Raw genomic sequence first — 13,937 nt, 5'->3', positions numbered from 1 at the left:
ATTAACCCTGTCGTAGTTCAAATTTGTTCATTTGATGCATCACGTTAGTGTAATCTCTGTGTGTATATAAACTATATATATATATATATATATATATATATATATATATATATATATATATATATATATATATATATATATATATATATATATATATATATATATATATAGTATTTCCCTTGTAAAAAAATTCATGTAAATATGATCTTTGTATATTAATAATGAAAGCAAACTTGTATACAAGAGGTGTATGCCATCCCATATGTGAAGGAGGAACGCACCACTCACTCTACACTCTCGTTTGTGGCTGACATAGATGGAATGGGATGGTGGGAGGGAGATGGGATGGGTTGGGTTGGTGGGAGGGAGATGGGATGGGTTGGGTTGGTGGGAGGGAGGGTTGCAGTAGCAGGTGGTGGTGACAGACCCATCAACAGTGACGGCAGGTGTGGACACAGTGCAGGTGGCGATAAACCGTGCAAGATGGTTGGTCTGGTCAGTGGCAGGTGGTGATAGTGTCAGTCAAGGCTGTCAGCTCCCTTGTCACTCACACAGTAATAGTGGCGACTGTGTACTGGTTATTGTGAACTGTCACGGGGTAGTGTTGTTGTTGTTGTTCCCCACCAGGGGTCAGATTCACGAAGTAGTTACGCAAGCACTTATGAACCTGTATATCTTTTCTCAATCTTTGGCGGCTTTGTTTACATTTATTAAACAGTTAATGAGCTACGAAGCACCAGGAGGCTGTTTATAACAATAACAACAGTTGATTGGCAAGTTTTACTGCTTGTAAACTGTTTAATAAATGTAACCAAAGCCGTCAAAGATTGAGGAAAGATGTACACGTTTGTAAGTGCTTGCGTAACTGCTTCGTGAATCTGGACACAGATTCACGAAGCAATTATGCAAGCACTTAAGAAACCAGAGGCCTAAACTGGGGGTTGGGGTGAGGGAACGATAAGGGGTTCAAATATGTAATTATTTTAGTGTTTTGCAATGTTTGTGGATTCGTTGGAAGAAATAAAGGTTGGGGCTTAGCTAATGTTGAATGTGCTAACACATTATTTCGTAACATGAGGTTACGAAATTTACGAAATTGGTTTTGAATATGCAGCAGGAAACCTACTTCATATAATTTGTTCTTTTGTGTTGTGATTTTGTTCTCCATCCTGTCATAACATTTTGTTGACAACGGAAATATTCTAGAACTTCGAATCTACATTTTCTTGTCTTTCACTCAAGGCTGGAAAGTCTCAGGCGAGCAGTGAACGTTGTTGTTGTTGTTTAAGATTCGCTACCTGGAACCAAAAGTTCCAAGTAGCACGGGCTATGGCGAGCCCGTAGTGGTGTTAAAAGAGCAGTGCACCTTGCTAAGGCTTTGACGTGATAACGATTCCTGTTGTGCATTTTGGTAGTGGTTGTCATCTATACATTGTGGCTGGCCATGTGCGGAGGAGTGTGGTAGAGAAGCCTTATTCCTGACTAGTGGCTGCCACAACCACCACCACTCTATCCCCCCTCCTCTAACCCCACCCCCTCTAACCCCACCCCCTCTAACCCCACCCCCTCTGTTCCCCCCCCCCTACCATAACCCCACACCCTCTGCCCCCCCCTACCCTAACCCCACCCCCTCTGCCCCCCCTACCCTAACCCCACCTTCTCTGTCCCCCCCCTACCCTAACTCCACCCCCTCTATGCCCCCCTCTATTCCTCTCACCTCCCTCCCCTCACCCCGTCCCTTTATTTTCCCTAACCCCTTCCCTTTATTATTAACATGTAAGTTCACGTTAAGCAGTTGTTCATACTTGGCAGGTTGGGTAGTTGTTATACATCACAGTTCATAGACTGTTTCAGGAACTGCTGTTGCTGCAGTTCTCGTATTGACAATGTATAATAAATCTATAATAGACTGGATCTGGGAGATGTCCTTAAGGAATTTATGGATGATCCCTTACTCGACTCTCTCATTCCCTGCCCCACATGCAACCCGTTCTCGCACTTTCGTATAGTCAGTATTGACTTATTAAATACGTGCATATGTGCAACCCGTTCTCGCACTTTCGTATAGTCAGTATTGACTTATTAAATACGTGCATATGTGACATACTAAACATACTAGTTTACCTTGAAAAGCTTCATAGAAAACACCGACCTTACCTAACCTTCTAAGTATGTTAAGATAATTGTAATTACGAAGCAATAAGATGCTTATCGTAACATAATAAGAACGTTAGTTAAGGTCGGTGTTTTCTATGAAGCTTTTCAAAGTAAACTAGTATGTTTAGTATGTCACATGCACGTATTTAATAAGTCAATATTGACTAAGAAAGTGCGAGAATCATTGATATTTTGGTCAGGGTTCATTTGGGTCGCTCCACTGTTGAGTTCTCTTCTTCCTCTCTTCTTAAAGAAGTCGCAGGAGACAGCTATTCCTGGAAGCAAGTTATCTCTCTTGACAGACTGCCCAGGTGAGCACTTGACTCCCTAATCACGCACCTGTTCTTTGGCGAGAGGTCTCGAGTGAACGTGAGAGTTCTCGGGTGTGCACTCGTGGGAGAGTGCACTATGTGTGTATATGTGAGTGATTAATTGTTGGTTGTTATAACGTGTATTAGCCTGTCAAGCTCCCTCGGACTTGGAGCCCAAGTGGACACGGTTATTCCTGTCAAGGTCTGGTTGCAACCCGTTCTCGCAAATTCGTAAAGTCAATATTGACTTATTAACTACGTGCATAGGTGATATACTAAACATAATAGATACCCCTAAAAAGATTCATAGAAAACACCGACCTTACCTAACCTTGTTAGTATCTTAAGATAAGCATCTTATTGCTTCGTAATTACAATTATTACTTAACCTATACCTATTATAGGTTAGGTAATAATTGTAATTACGAAGCAATAAGATGCTTATCTTAAGATACTAACAAGGTTAGGTAAGGTCGGTGTTTTCTATGAATCTTTTTAAGGGTATCTATTATGTTAAGTATGTCACCTATGCACATATTTAATAAGTCAATATTGACTTATTAAATTTGCGAGAACGGGTTGCTGGACGCGGCATTACAGTCCAGACCTTGACAGGAATGAGTTTCAGGTGGGAAGTAGTGTGTGTGTGTGTGTGTGTGTGTGTGTGTGTGTGTGTGTGTGTGTGTGTGTGTGTGTGTGTGTGTGTGTGTGTGTGTGATTACCTAAGTGTAGTTACAGGATGAGAGCTACGCTCGTGGTGTCCCGTCTTCCCAGCACTCTTTGTCATATAACGCTTGGATTCCTCGGGGTGGGACTTGATCTTCAGATCTAAGAACACGAGGCAGTCGCTCTATCAACTGTACTAAGGCGTCCCACGTGTGTGTGTGTGTGTGTGTGTGTGTGTGTGTGTGTGTGTGTGTGTGTGTGTGTGTGTGTGTGTGTGTGTGTGTGTGTGTGTGAGAGAAGTGAAAATTGGACTGGGTTGAGATGTCCCAAAGGGAATGGCGTAGTAATCCACTTGATTGGTTTGGAACGGCGATGCATCGCCACCTCCCTCACAATATCTTGCTCCAAACCTTGATGAAAACGGTCTGGAAACCTACCTGCATTATTCACACTGCTCTTACCACTACTGCAGTGCGACACTTCAATGTGTCTTTGTCTTCACTCATTCTTATTCCTTGTGAATTAACACAGGTACTCGCACACTCATTGAGTGCAAACAATATAACCAACTTATAAGTAGTTTAACCTCTTGCTAGTAAACTTGTTTAAGCAATATCACTTGAGCTTAGTCGTCGACCAAATTTAGATATAATCCCTCCAGTCCGTCTTCAAAAAGTGTTCTCCCACTTTGGAGAACCCCACTGTGGAGGGGCCTCGTAGCCTGGTGGATAGCGCGCAGGACTCGTAATTCTGTGGCGCGGGTTCGATTCCCGCACGAGGCCGATACAAATGGGCAAAGTTTCTTTCACCCTGAATGCCCCTGTTACCTAGCAGTAAATAGGTACCTGGGAGTTAGTCAGCTGTCACGGGCTGCTTCCTGGGGGTGGAGGCCTGGTCGAGGACCGGGCCGCGGGGACACTAAACCCCGAAATCATCTCAAGATAACCTCCCTATCAGTTATATATAAATCCAGTCCTTGTGGTGCTGTCGCCGCGTGTGTACGGTTAAAGCTTCCTCACTGCCTATGTATCTTGAGGTTATCTTGAGGTTATCTTGAGATGACTTCGGGGCTTTTAGTGTCCCCGCGGCCCGGTCCTCGACCAGGCCTCCTCCCCCAGGAAGCAGCCCGTAGCAGCTGTCTAACACCCAGGTACCTATTTTACTGCTAGGTAACAGGGGGCATAGGGCGAAAGAAACTCTGTCCATTGTTTCTCGCCGGCGCCTGGGATCGAACCCAGGACCACAGGATAACAAGTCCCGCGTGCTGTCCGCTCGGCCGACCGGCTCCCTGTATCCCCCATAAATATGCTCGAGGGATTGAACTCTCTCCTGGAAGCCAAAGGTTTTATTGAAAAGTCGCCTTTACGGCTGCCTTTCAATAAATGCAATTCATGTTTATCGTCGTATTATTTGTTTAAGTTGTCTATTAAATGCTCTGAAGTCTCTTTCACTATTCCATTTTATTCGAATATGTCCCGGTCATTTTTTGTCTAAAACCATATCATATTGACTATTTATAATGCATTTGTAGGTATTTCGGGGTCTTCCTGCAACCATTTTGTTAGAATGTTCATTATCCGCACACGAGTTAATACAGGTTCCTGAGCACACCTCAAAGGTGTGCGCAAAACATACACACCCACAATATTTTTTGAGATATTGCCTTTATTGAAAGGCAGCCGTAAAGGCGGCTTTGGTGGTCTTTATCAGTCTCCGTGGTGCAGTGGTAAGACACTCGCCTGGCGTTCCGCGAGCGCTTTGTCATGGGTTCGTATCCTGCACGCGGACCTGGCCGCGGGGACACTAAAAAGCCCCTAAATCATCGCCGCATCCTTGAGAACAACTGCTCTTGGAGAACCCCTCAATAAGCCTAACAGACTTTTAGTCCCAATAAATGTAAAAAAAAAACACACTCCTAATTCGCCTGTTTTATTGTTAAGACTTGGGTCTCTTTGAGCTACTTCACACACTTTCCTGTCGTTGGGTATAAATATGCCAAAGCCACATTCTTAGTTTCATCACTTGATTCTTGGTTGGTGTTTTTTCATGTGGTTAATTTCATTTTTTTTTGTTTATTTTGGACCGGGGGGGAGTTTTATTGGGCAGCGTCACTCATCCTGTGAGTGGACACACCGCCATAGTGACAGTATTGGGCAGCGTCACTCATCCTGTGAGTGGACACACCGCCATAGTGACAGTATTGGGCAGCGCCACTCATCCTGTGAGTGGACACACCGCCATAGTGACAGTATTGGGCAGCGTCAGTCATCCTGTGAGTGGACACACCGCCATAGTGACAGTATTGGGCAGCGTCACCCATCCTGTGAGTGGACACACCGCCATAGTGACAGTATTGGGCAGCGTCACTCATCCTGTGAGTGGACACACCGCCATAGTGACAGTATTGGGCAGCACCACTCATCCTGTGAGTGGACACACCGCCATAGTGACAGTATTGGGCAGCGTCACTCATCCTGTGAGTGGACACACCGCCATAGTGACAGTATTGGGCAGCACCACTCATCCTGTGAGTGGACACACCGCCATAGTGACAGTATTGGGCAGCGTCACTCATCCTGTGAGTGGACACACCGCCATAGTGACAGTATTGGGCAGCGTCACTCATCCTGTGAGTGGACACACCGCCATAGTGACAGTATTGGGCAGCGTCACTCATCCTGTGAGTGGACACACCGCCATAGTGACAGTATTGGGCAGCGCCACTCATCCTGTGAGTGGACACACCGCCATAGTGACAGTATTGGGCAGCGTCACTCATCCTGTGAGTGGACACACCGCCATAGTGACAGTATTGGGCAGCGTCACTCATCCTGTGAGTGGACACACCGCCATAGTGACAGTATTGGGCAGCGCCACTCATCCTGTAAGTGGACACACCGCCATAGTGACAGTATTGGGCAGCGTCACTCATCCTGTGAGTGGACACACCGCCATAGTGACAGTATTGGGCAGCGTCACTCATCCTGTGAGTGGACACACCGCCATAGTGACAGTATTGGGCAACGTCACTCATCCTGTGAGTGGACACACCGCCATAGTGACAGTATTGGGCAGCGCCACTCATCCTGTGAGTGGACACACCGCTATAGTGACAGTATTAGGCAGCGCCACTCATCCTGTGAGTGAACACACCGCCATAGTGACAGTATTGGGCAGCGCCACTCATCCTGTGAGCGAACACACCGCCATAGTGACAGTATTGGGCAGCGCCACTCATCCTGAGTGAACACACCGCCATAGTCACAGTATTGGGCAGCGCCACTCATCCTGTGAGTGGACACACCGCCATAGGGACAGTATTAGGCAGCGTCACTCATCCTGTAAGTGGACACACCGCCATAGTGACAGTATTGGGCAGCGCCACTCATCCTGTGAGTGAACACACCGCCATAGTGACAGTATTGGGCAGCGCCACTCATCCTGTGAGTGAACACACCGCCATAGTGACAGTATTGGGCAGCGCCACTCATCCTGTGAGTGAACACACCGCCATAGTGACAGTATTGGGCAGCGCCACTCATCCTGTGAGTGAACACACCGCCATAGTGACAGTATTGGGCAGCGCCACTCATCCTGTGAGTAAACACACCGCCATAGTGACAGTATTGGGCAGCGCCACTCATCCTGTGAGTGGCCACACCGCCATAGTAGCATGTACAACACTCCCCAATAGGAAGAAAACCCGCTGGGTTGTTCATCCTGTCACTTGTACCCAGACACAGCTGGCACTTGCTTAACTGTCTGAACCGGACAGTCATATCAAACCAAATGATCAACATTTGCCAACGCCGTAAAATTCACGTTTGTGAGCCATATGGATTGGCTGTCTGTTTTATCTAGCATTGTCATTTTTCTCCAACTTCCACCCTTGCCTGATCAGTAGGCAAACTGCGTGTGCGCGTACCCACCTATTCGCCTCTTATGAGGCCATATCAGGCCTCACATCTCGCCTCTCTGGCATTTGTAATGAAATGATTCGGTTATCTAATTCTAATTTTGTTTGCGTATAGAATAGTGCGTAATTAGCATCAAGCATTTTATTTAACGCATTTCATTTGTTTTGAATAACTACTTGATACATAAATTTTATATTAAATTTGTGATATAATTTCGTGTATTCACCTATTTGTGCTTGCGGGAGTTGAACTTCGGCTCTTAGGACACGCCTTTGAACTGTTAATACAGGTTCCTGAGCTTATTGGGGCTCTTATCGTATGTAAGTTTGAAGCTGTGTATGGAGTTGGCCTCCATCACATCATTTTCTCATTCATTCCATTTGTTAACTACTGATACACACTCACTCACTCACTCACTCACTCACTCACTCACTCACTCACTCACTCACTCACACTCACTCTCACACTCTCTCTCTCTCTCTCTGTGTTTAATCAATTACCTTAGAGATTTACATCATTGTAAAGCACTCCTGAACTGCCTTACAGATCATTGAAAGGTAGTTACTAATTACAGATTGCCGAGCTATTGAATCTCTTATGATGATGAGTAGGGACCAAGAATACAGTGTATTCCCTCTCCTCTGTATCGCTTTGCTGCGGGTGGAGAAGGAAGTGTAGAATACCGTCGATGTGGTTGCAAAATGTATATTCTGTTCAGTATACGAAGATTAATGTTTCTGGGAGCTGTATGCGGATTTAGTCTTGGATCTCGCGACCCATATTAACATGTCATGATTCTCAGAATCTTACATAGGTTCTCGGTGTGTCTTGCATAGATTCTCGGTGTGTCTTGCATAGATTCTCGGTGTGTCTTGCATAGGTTCTCGGTGTGTCTTGCATAGGTTCTCGGTGTGTCTTGCATAGATTCTCGGTGTGTCTTGCATAGATTCTCGGTGTGTCTTGCATAGATTCTCGGTGTGTCTTGCATAGATTCTCGGTGTGTCTTGCATAGATTCTCGGTGTGTCTTGCATAGATTCTCGGTGTGTCTTGCATAGATTCTCGGTGTGTCTTGCATAGATTCTCGGTGTGTCTTGCATAGATTCTCGGTGTGTCTTGCATAGATTCTCGGTGTGTCTTGCATAGATTCTCGGTGTCTTGCATAGATTCTCGGTGTGTCTTGCATAGATTCTCGGTGTGTCTTGCATAGATTCTCGGTGTGTCTTGCATAGATTCTCGGTGTGTCTTGCATAGATTCTCGGTGTGTCTTGCATAGATTCTCGGTGTGTCTTGCATAGATTCTCGGTGTGTCTTGCATAGATTCTCGGTGTGTCTTGCATAGGTTCTCGGTGTGTCTTGCATAGGTTCTCGGTGTGTCTTGCATAGGTTCTCGGTGTGTCTTGCATAGGTTCTCGGTGTGTCTTGCATAGGTTCTCGGTGTGTCTTGCATAGGTTCTCGGTGTGTCTTGCATAGGTTCTCGGTGTGTCTTGCATAGGTTCTCGGTGTGTCTTGCATAGGTTCTCGGTGTGTCTTGCATAGGTTCTCGGTGTGTCTTGCATAGGTTCTCGGTGTGTCTTGCATAGGTTCTCGGTGTGTCTTGCATAGGTTCTCGGTGTGTCTTGCATAGGTTCTCGGTGTGTCTTGCATAGGTTCTCGGTGTGTCTTGCATAGGTTCTCGGTGTGTCTTGCATAGGTTCTCGGTGTGTCTTGCATAGGTTCTCGGTGTGTCTTGCATAGGTTCTCGGTGTGTCTTTCATAGGTTCTCGGTGTGTCTTGCATAGATTCTCGGTGTGTCTTGCATAGATTCTCGGTGTGTCTTGCATAGATTCTCGGTGTCTTACGTAGATAATGTAATGTGTTCATGTACTGACTGGGGTCCTCGCTGGTGTTTGGCCTGGCTGGGGTTCCCAATAATGATGTATTTGGTCCGATTTTAGTTGACTTTTGGGTTACATTGTCCGGGCTCAGTCTCTCGTTGCTAAGGACACCTGCAGAGGTTTTGGCCGCCCGTGTTCTGATGAAAGGTAGTGCCGTGAGAGGGGGGGTATAGTGTATCTACGTCTTCATACTGTCTTAAAGAGCTTCAGCACGCCGAATTAGTGTAATATAAATGTTTCTCTTGATGACGTAGTTGGAATAAATGTTTAGTAATGTTGGTGATTGGATTGGTGTGTGTGTGTGTGTTGTATATGTGTTGTATGTGTGTGTGTGTAATTTACTGTGTTGTATGTGTGTGGTGTTAGTGTACTCGCCTATTTGTGCTTGCGGGGGGTTGAGCATTGGCTCTTTGGTCCCGCCTGTCAACTGCCAATCAAATGGATTGTGTGTGTGTGTTAATTTACTGTAGTGTGCGCGAGAAATAACTGAAGACTGTGTACCTTGCATTAGACAGTTTAAGAGCGACTGGGAATGGAACATGGTGCACGCGAAGTCTCTTCCAAAGTCATTGTTTACAAAGAAATATACAAGAAAACGTTTATCGTCTTCGAGGTTGGCGGAGCGAGAGAAACTCAGCGAATGTGAGAGTGGTGTCGGAGCCTCTCGTCAGTGGCATCTGCATAGTGAGTCTTCCTGCCATTGTGTGTCAGAGACGGAGCCAAGAGGGTTCGATTCATGGTCACTGCTCTGCTCAGTCGGGTAGAAAGTGGAGGATTTTGAAGGTTTAGTCCCTTATGGATGACTGGTCAGATGCTCGGTGCGGTCGTGAGATGTCTGGTGTAGGGGCGAGTCTAGGGTTGAGGTGGGTCGTGGGGGTGTGTTTGGGGCTTGGGAGTGGGTCGTGGGGGTGTTTGGCTTGGGAGTGGGTCGTGAGGTGTTTGGCTTGGGAGTGGGTCGTGGGGGTGTTTGGCTTGGGAGTGGGTCGTGGGGGTGTTTGGCTTGGGAGTGGGTCGTGGGGGTGTTTGGCTTGGGAGTGGGTCGTGGGGGTGTTTGGCTTGGGAGTGGGTCGTGGGGGTGTTCGGCTTGGGAGTGGGTCGTGTTAAGAATTGTTAACATGTTCCTGAAATATTATACGTGAGCGTTCGTTAATATTAAACTAATTTGTAGGCTGTGTGTAGCTATATTAAAAAAAAGCATATGTATAAAAGTTACACATGGAAGGCACTTCAAAATAACCCAAACATTGAAATATAAAATTGGAACCGAGTATTTGAAATCCTGTAGTTAAGGTGCACGCTGTGCCTATGATATTCCCCAACCCCTCCCGTGGCATACTTTCTCCCTGCAGTGTCTAGGAAGGAAGGAATTATCCGGAGAAAGCGCCAAGCCATTATGACTATATAGCACTGGGAAGGGGTCAGGATAAGGATTTGGGATGGGACGGGGGGAGAACGAATGGTACTCAACTATTTGGACGGTCGGGGATTGAACGCCGACCTGCATGAAGCGAGACCGTCAGACTTGCGTATTGCATCTTCGAGATGTCTTGTGCTATTGGGCCACAGAAACCAATTTTCTCAGATTTGATTTTCATGTGAAGACGAGTAGAGATTTGTGAAACTTACTCACTGGATGAATTACACAAATCACAATAGCGTGATGCATTCTTTTTACCATGTCGGGGCTGAGTCGCTTAAGGCGCGTCTGTGATCCTCTCGGGCCTAGGTTCGAACCCTCATCACGGCCCTTGTCGATTTGTTCGGATAGTTGAATCTTGTGTTTTTATGGGGTGATTGACCAGGTTGTTGTGGTCAGGTTACAACACATTCTAGTGTGGTGCCGGAACACATGTTTGGTGGACGGGCGATAATTGTTTGTTGATTGTGTAAGGAAACAGAATTTATCTAATTTGTATATTTATACAAATATTGTATATATGTATATATACAAATATATATACAATATATTGTACAGTATACAAATATTGTATATATGTATATATTGTATATATATATATATTGTATATATATATTTGTATATATTGTATATATATATATATTTGTATATATTGTATATATACAAATAAATATGATTGCTTATCTTTGGAGTTTGACATTTATTGTGACGTTGTGGTGTTTATCGGGAAGATCATTGCTCCTCTTTCCTATCTACTAACCTTTACTTACAAGTTGATTGTGAATTATTAATAATTTAATATCTGACATGTATAACTTTGTATATTAATATTCTAATAATTACTAAATGTATTGGGTTTAGCACTATTTTATTAACATTGCATTACCATGTTACTTAACTTTTTATTAGTCAGTGTTTGTAGTAGTTAAGCCATAAGGTTAATGTAGTAGTTAAGCCATAAGGTTAATGTAGTAGTTAAGCCATAAGGTTAATGTAGTAGTTAAGCCATAAGGTTAATGTAGTAGTTAAGCCATAAGGTTAATGTAGTAGTTAAGCCATAAGGTTAATGTAGTAGTTAAGCCATAAGGTTAATGATCGAGTGATGAGACGAAACAACTTGTGATTTAGGATAGACTGTTGCCCCTTGCCCTGAATTTATAATTATTAAATAACCAGAATTGTATAATTGCAATATCTCTTGTATTCAGGAATACAAACTTGAAAGGCGTTGATTTGTGTGACATAATACAATTATATGTAAATTACTTTTTTAAACTAGATTTGATGCAACTCTTTGGCTTTTAATAATGATATATAGTTGTTGACCAGACCACACACTAGAAGGTGAAGGGACGACGACGTTTCGGTCTGTCCTGGACCATTCTCAAGTCGATTGTGAAACTTCTTGTCGATTCACAATCGACTTGAGAATGGTCCAGGACGGACCGAAACGTCGTCGTCCCTTCACCTTCTAGTGTGTGGTCTGGTCAACATACCTCAGCCACGTTATTGACTCTGAATACACAGTTTATAGTTTAGGCCATTGTAAAGAGTAGTTGTAATTGGGGTGAGAAGATAGGTGTGTTTGTGTATTGATGTGTTTTTCTTGTGTGTGGCAGCTTCAAAGTGAGCGTGGAGTCGTGGATGTCTGGCATGATGAACGGCATGGACTCTTGCACACAAAATGGCACCGCCTCGTCCAATTCCTCCCAGAGCGGCCACATCGAGGAGTCCAAGACTAACCTTATCGTCAATTACCTACCGCAGAATATGACCCAAGAAGAGATCCGCTCTCTCTTCTCCTCTATAGGCGAACTGGAGTCCTGCAAACTTATCAGAGACAAGGTCACAGGTGAGTCAGGTGCGAGATCATTCTCTTTGTTTTGCATGCTTAGTCTCTTAGATATTCTTCTCTCTTCTTAATACTTCTTGAAGCTACCATGTTTCTTTGGCAGCTCGCAGATAGATAGGGTGTGGGGGGGCTGGCTTGGTATGGGGGAGGTGGCTTGGGTTTGGGGGAGGTGGCTTGGGTGTGGGGGAGGTGGCTTGGGTGTGGGGGGAGGTGGCTTGGGGTGGGGTGGGGGGGGGGCTAGCTTGGGTGTGGGGGGGCTGGCTTGGGTGTGGGGGGCTAGCTTGGGTGTGGGAAGGCTTGGGGTGGGGGGGAGGTGGCTTGGGTGTGGGGGGCTGGCTTGGGTGTGGGGGCTGGCTTGGTATGGGGGAGGTGGCTTGGGTGTGGGAAGCTGGCTTGGGTGTGGGGAGTTTGCTTGGATGTGGGGGAGCTGGGTTGGGTGTGGGGAGAGCTGGCTTGGGAGTAGGGAGCTAGCTTGGGCGTGGGGAGGAGGCTTAAATTGGGCGTGGGGAGCTAGCTTGGGTGTGGGAGGCTAGTTTGGGTGTGGGGAGCTAGCTTAAATTGGGTGTGGGGAGCTAGCTTGGATGTGGGGAGCTAGCTTGGATGTGGGGAGCTAACTTGGATGTGGGGAGCTAGCTTGGATGTGGGGAGCTAGCTTGGATGTGGGGAGCTAACTTGGATGTGGGGAGCTAGCTTAGGTGTGGGGAGCTAGCTTGGATGTGGGGAGCTAGCTTAGGTGTGGGGAGCTAGCTTGGGTGTGGGGAGCTAGCTTAAATTGGATGTGGGGAGTTGGCTTGGGTGTGCGAAGCTAGCTTGGGCTAACTTCCCAAGGAACCTATTAAATACTAATAGGATACCACAAGTTGAATGAATACAAGGCCTAACAAATCGTCCGATCTGAAGACAACGTATGTCCAGGCTTAGGATGGTGAGCTTAGTCACTAAGAATGAGGCGGGTGGTAGGTTATCTTGAGATGATTTCGGGGCTTTAGTGTCCCCGCGGCCCGGTCCTCGGCCAGGCCTCCACCCCTAGGAAGCAGCCCGTGACAGCTGACTAACACCCAGGTACCTATTGTACTGCTAGGTAACAGGGGCACAGGGTGAAAGAATCTCTGCCCATTGTTTCTCGCCGGCGCCTGGGATCGAACTCGGGACCACAGGATCACAAGTTCCCCGTATAATTTTCCCCATTGATCATTCGAAATGTCTGAAATTAGGCGACTGGTAAGTTTGTGTGTTGGTGGGAGTTTGTAGTGAGCAAAAAAGACCCACACCCAAAAGGAGCCGGGCGGCCGATCCTGTGGTCCGGGGTTCGATCCCAGGCGCCGGCGAGAAACAATAGGCAGCAGAGTTTTTCACCCTATGCCCCTGTTACCTATCAGTAAAATAGGTACCTGGGTGTTAGTCAGCTGTCACGGGCTGCTTCCTAGGGGTGGAGGCCTGGTCGAGGACCGGGCCGCGGGGACACTAAAGCCCCGAAATCATCTCCAGATAACCTCAAGATAGCAGGCAGCGACCTGAGGGTGTTGTGGGTGTCCAGAATGGGGAGGTGATTATGCAGGCCGGGTGTCGGCACGCCTCGACTAGGTTATTTGTGGACACTCATTACTGGACCCTTCCACTGGGCTGACAGGCTGGGCGACACTCTTGTTACTGATGTGGGTAGTGGTCCCCCGCTACAGCTGCGCTGGGGTCAGGCACGGTCAGCTGCTGCTGCGGCACCTGGCACTGGTCAGCTGCTGCT

General features: G+C 46.3%; 1 protein-coding gene across 10 annotated transcripts in view; it reads left to right on the top strand.

Moving 5' to 3' along the window:
- Window positions 1–13,937, top strand: part of LOC123747157 (ELAV-like protein 1) — a 300,388-nt gene that overhangs the window by 165,200 nt on the left and 121,251 nt on the right. For 7 of the 10 annotated variants that reach the window (XM_069313929.1, XM_069313927.1, XM_069313928.1 and 4 more), the window contains one exon: window positions 11,964–12,205. In XM_069313929.1, coding sequence (XP_069170030.1) covers window positions 11,989–12,205 — 217 coding nt within the window. In that variant the 5' untranslated portion in view covers window positions 11,964–11,988. The remainder of the gene's footprint in view (window positions 1–11,963; window positions 12,206–13,937) is intronic. The other 3 variants (XM_069313932.1, XM_069313934.1, XM_069313933.1) reach the window with 1 other exon arrangement.

The sequence above is a fragment of the Procambarus clarkii genome, chromosome 77 (assembly GCF_040958095.1).
Source record: "Procambarus clarkii isolate CNS0578487 chromosome 77, FALCON_Pclarkii_2.0, whole genome shotgun sequence".
NCBI classification, from domain to species: Eukaryota; Metazoa; Arthropoda; class Malacostraca; order Decapoda; family Cambaridae; genus Procambarus; species Procambarus clarkii.
The sequence above is the reverse complement of the archived record's forward strand: the minus strand, read 5'-3'. Positions and strand labels throughout refer to the sequence as shown.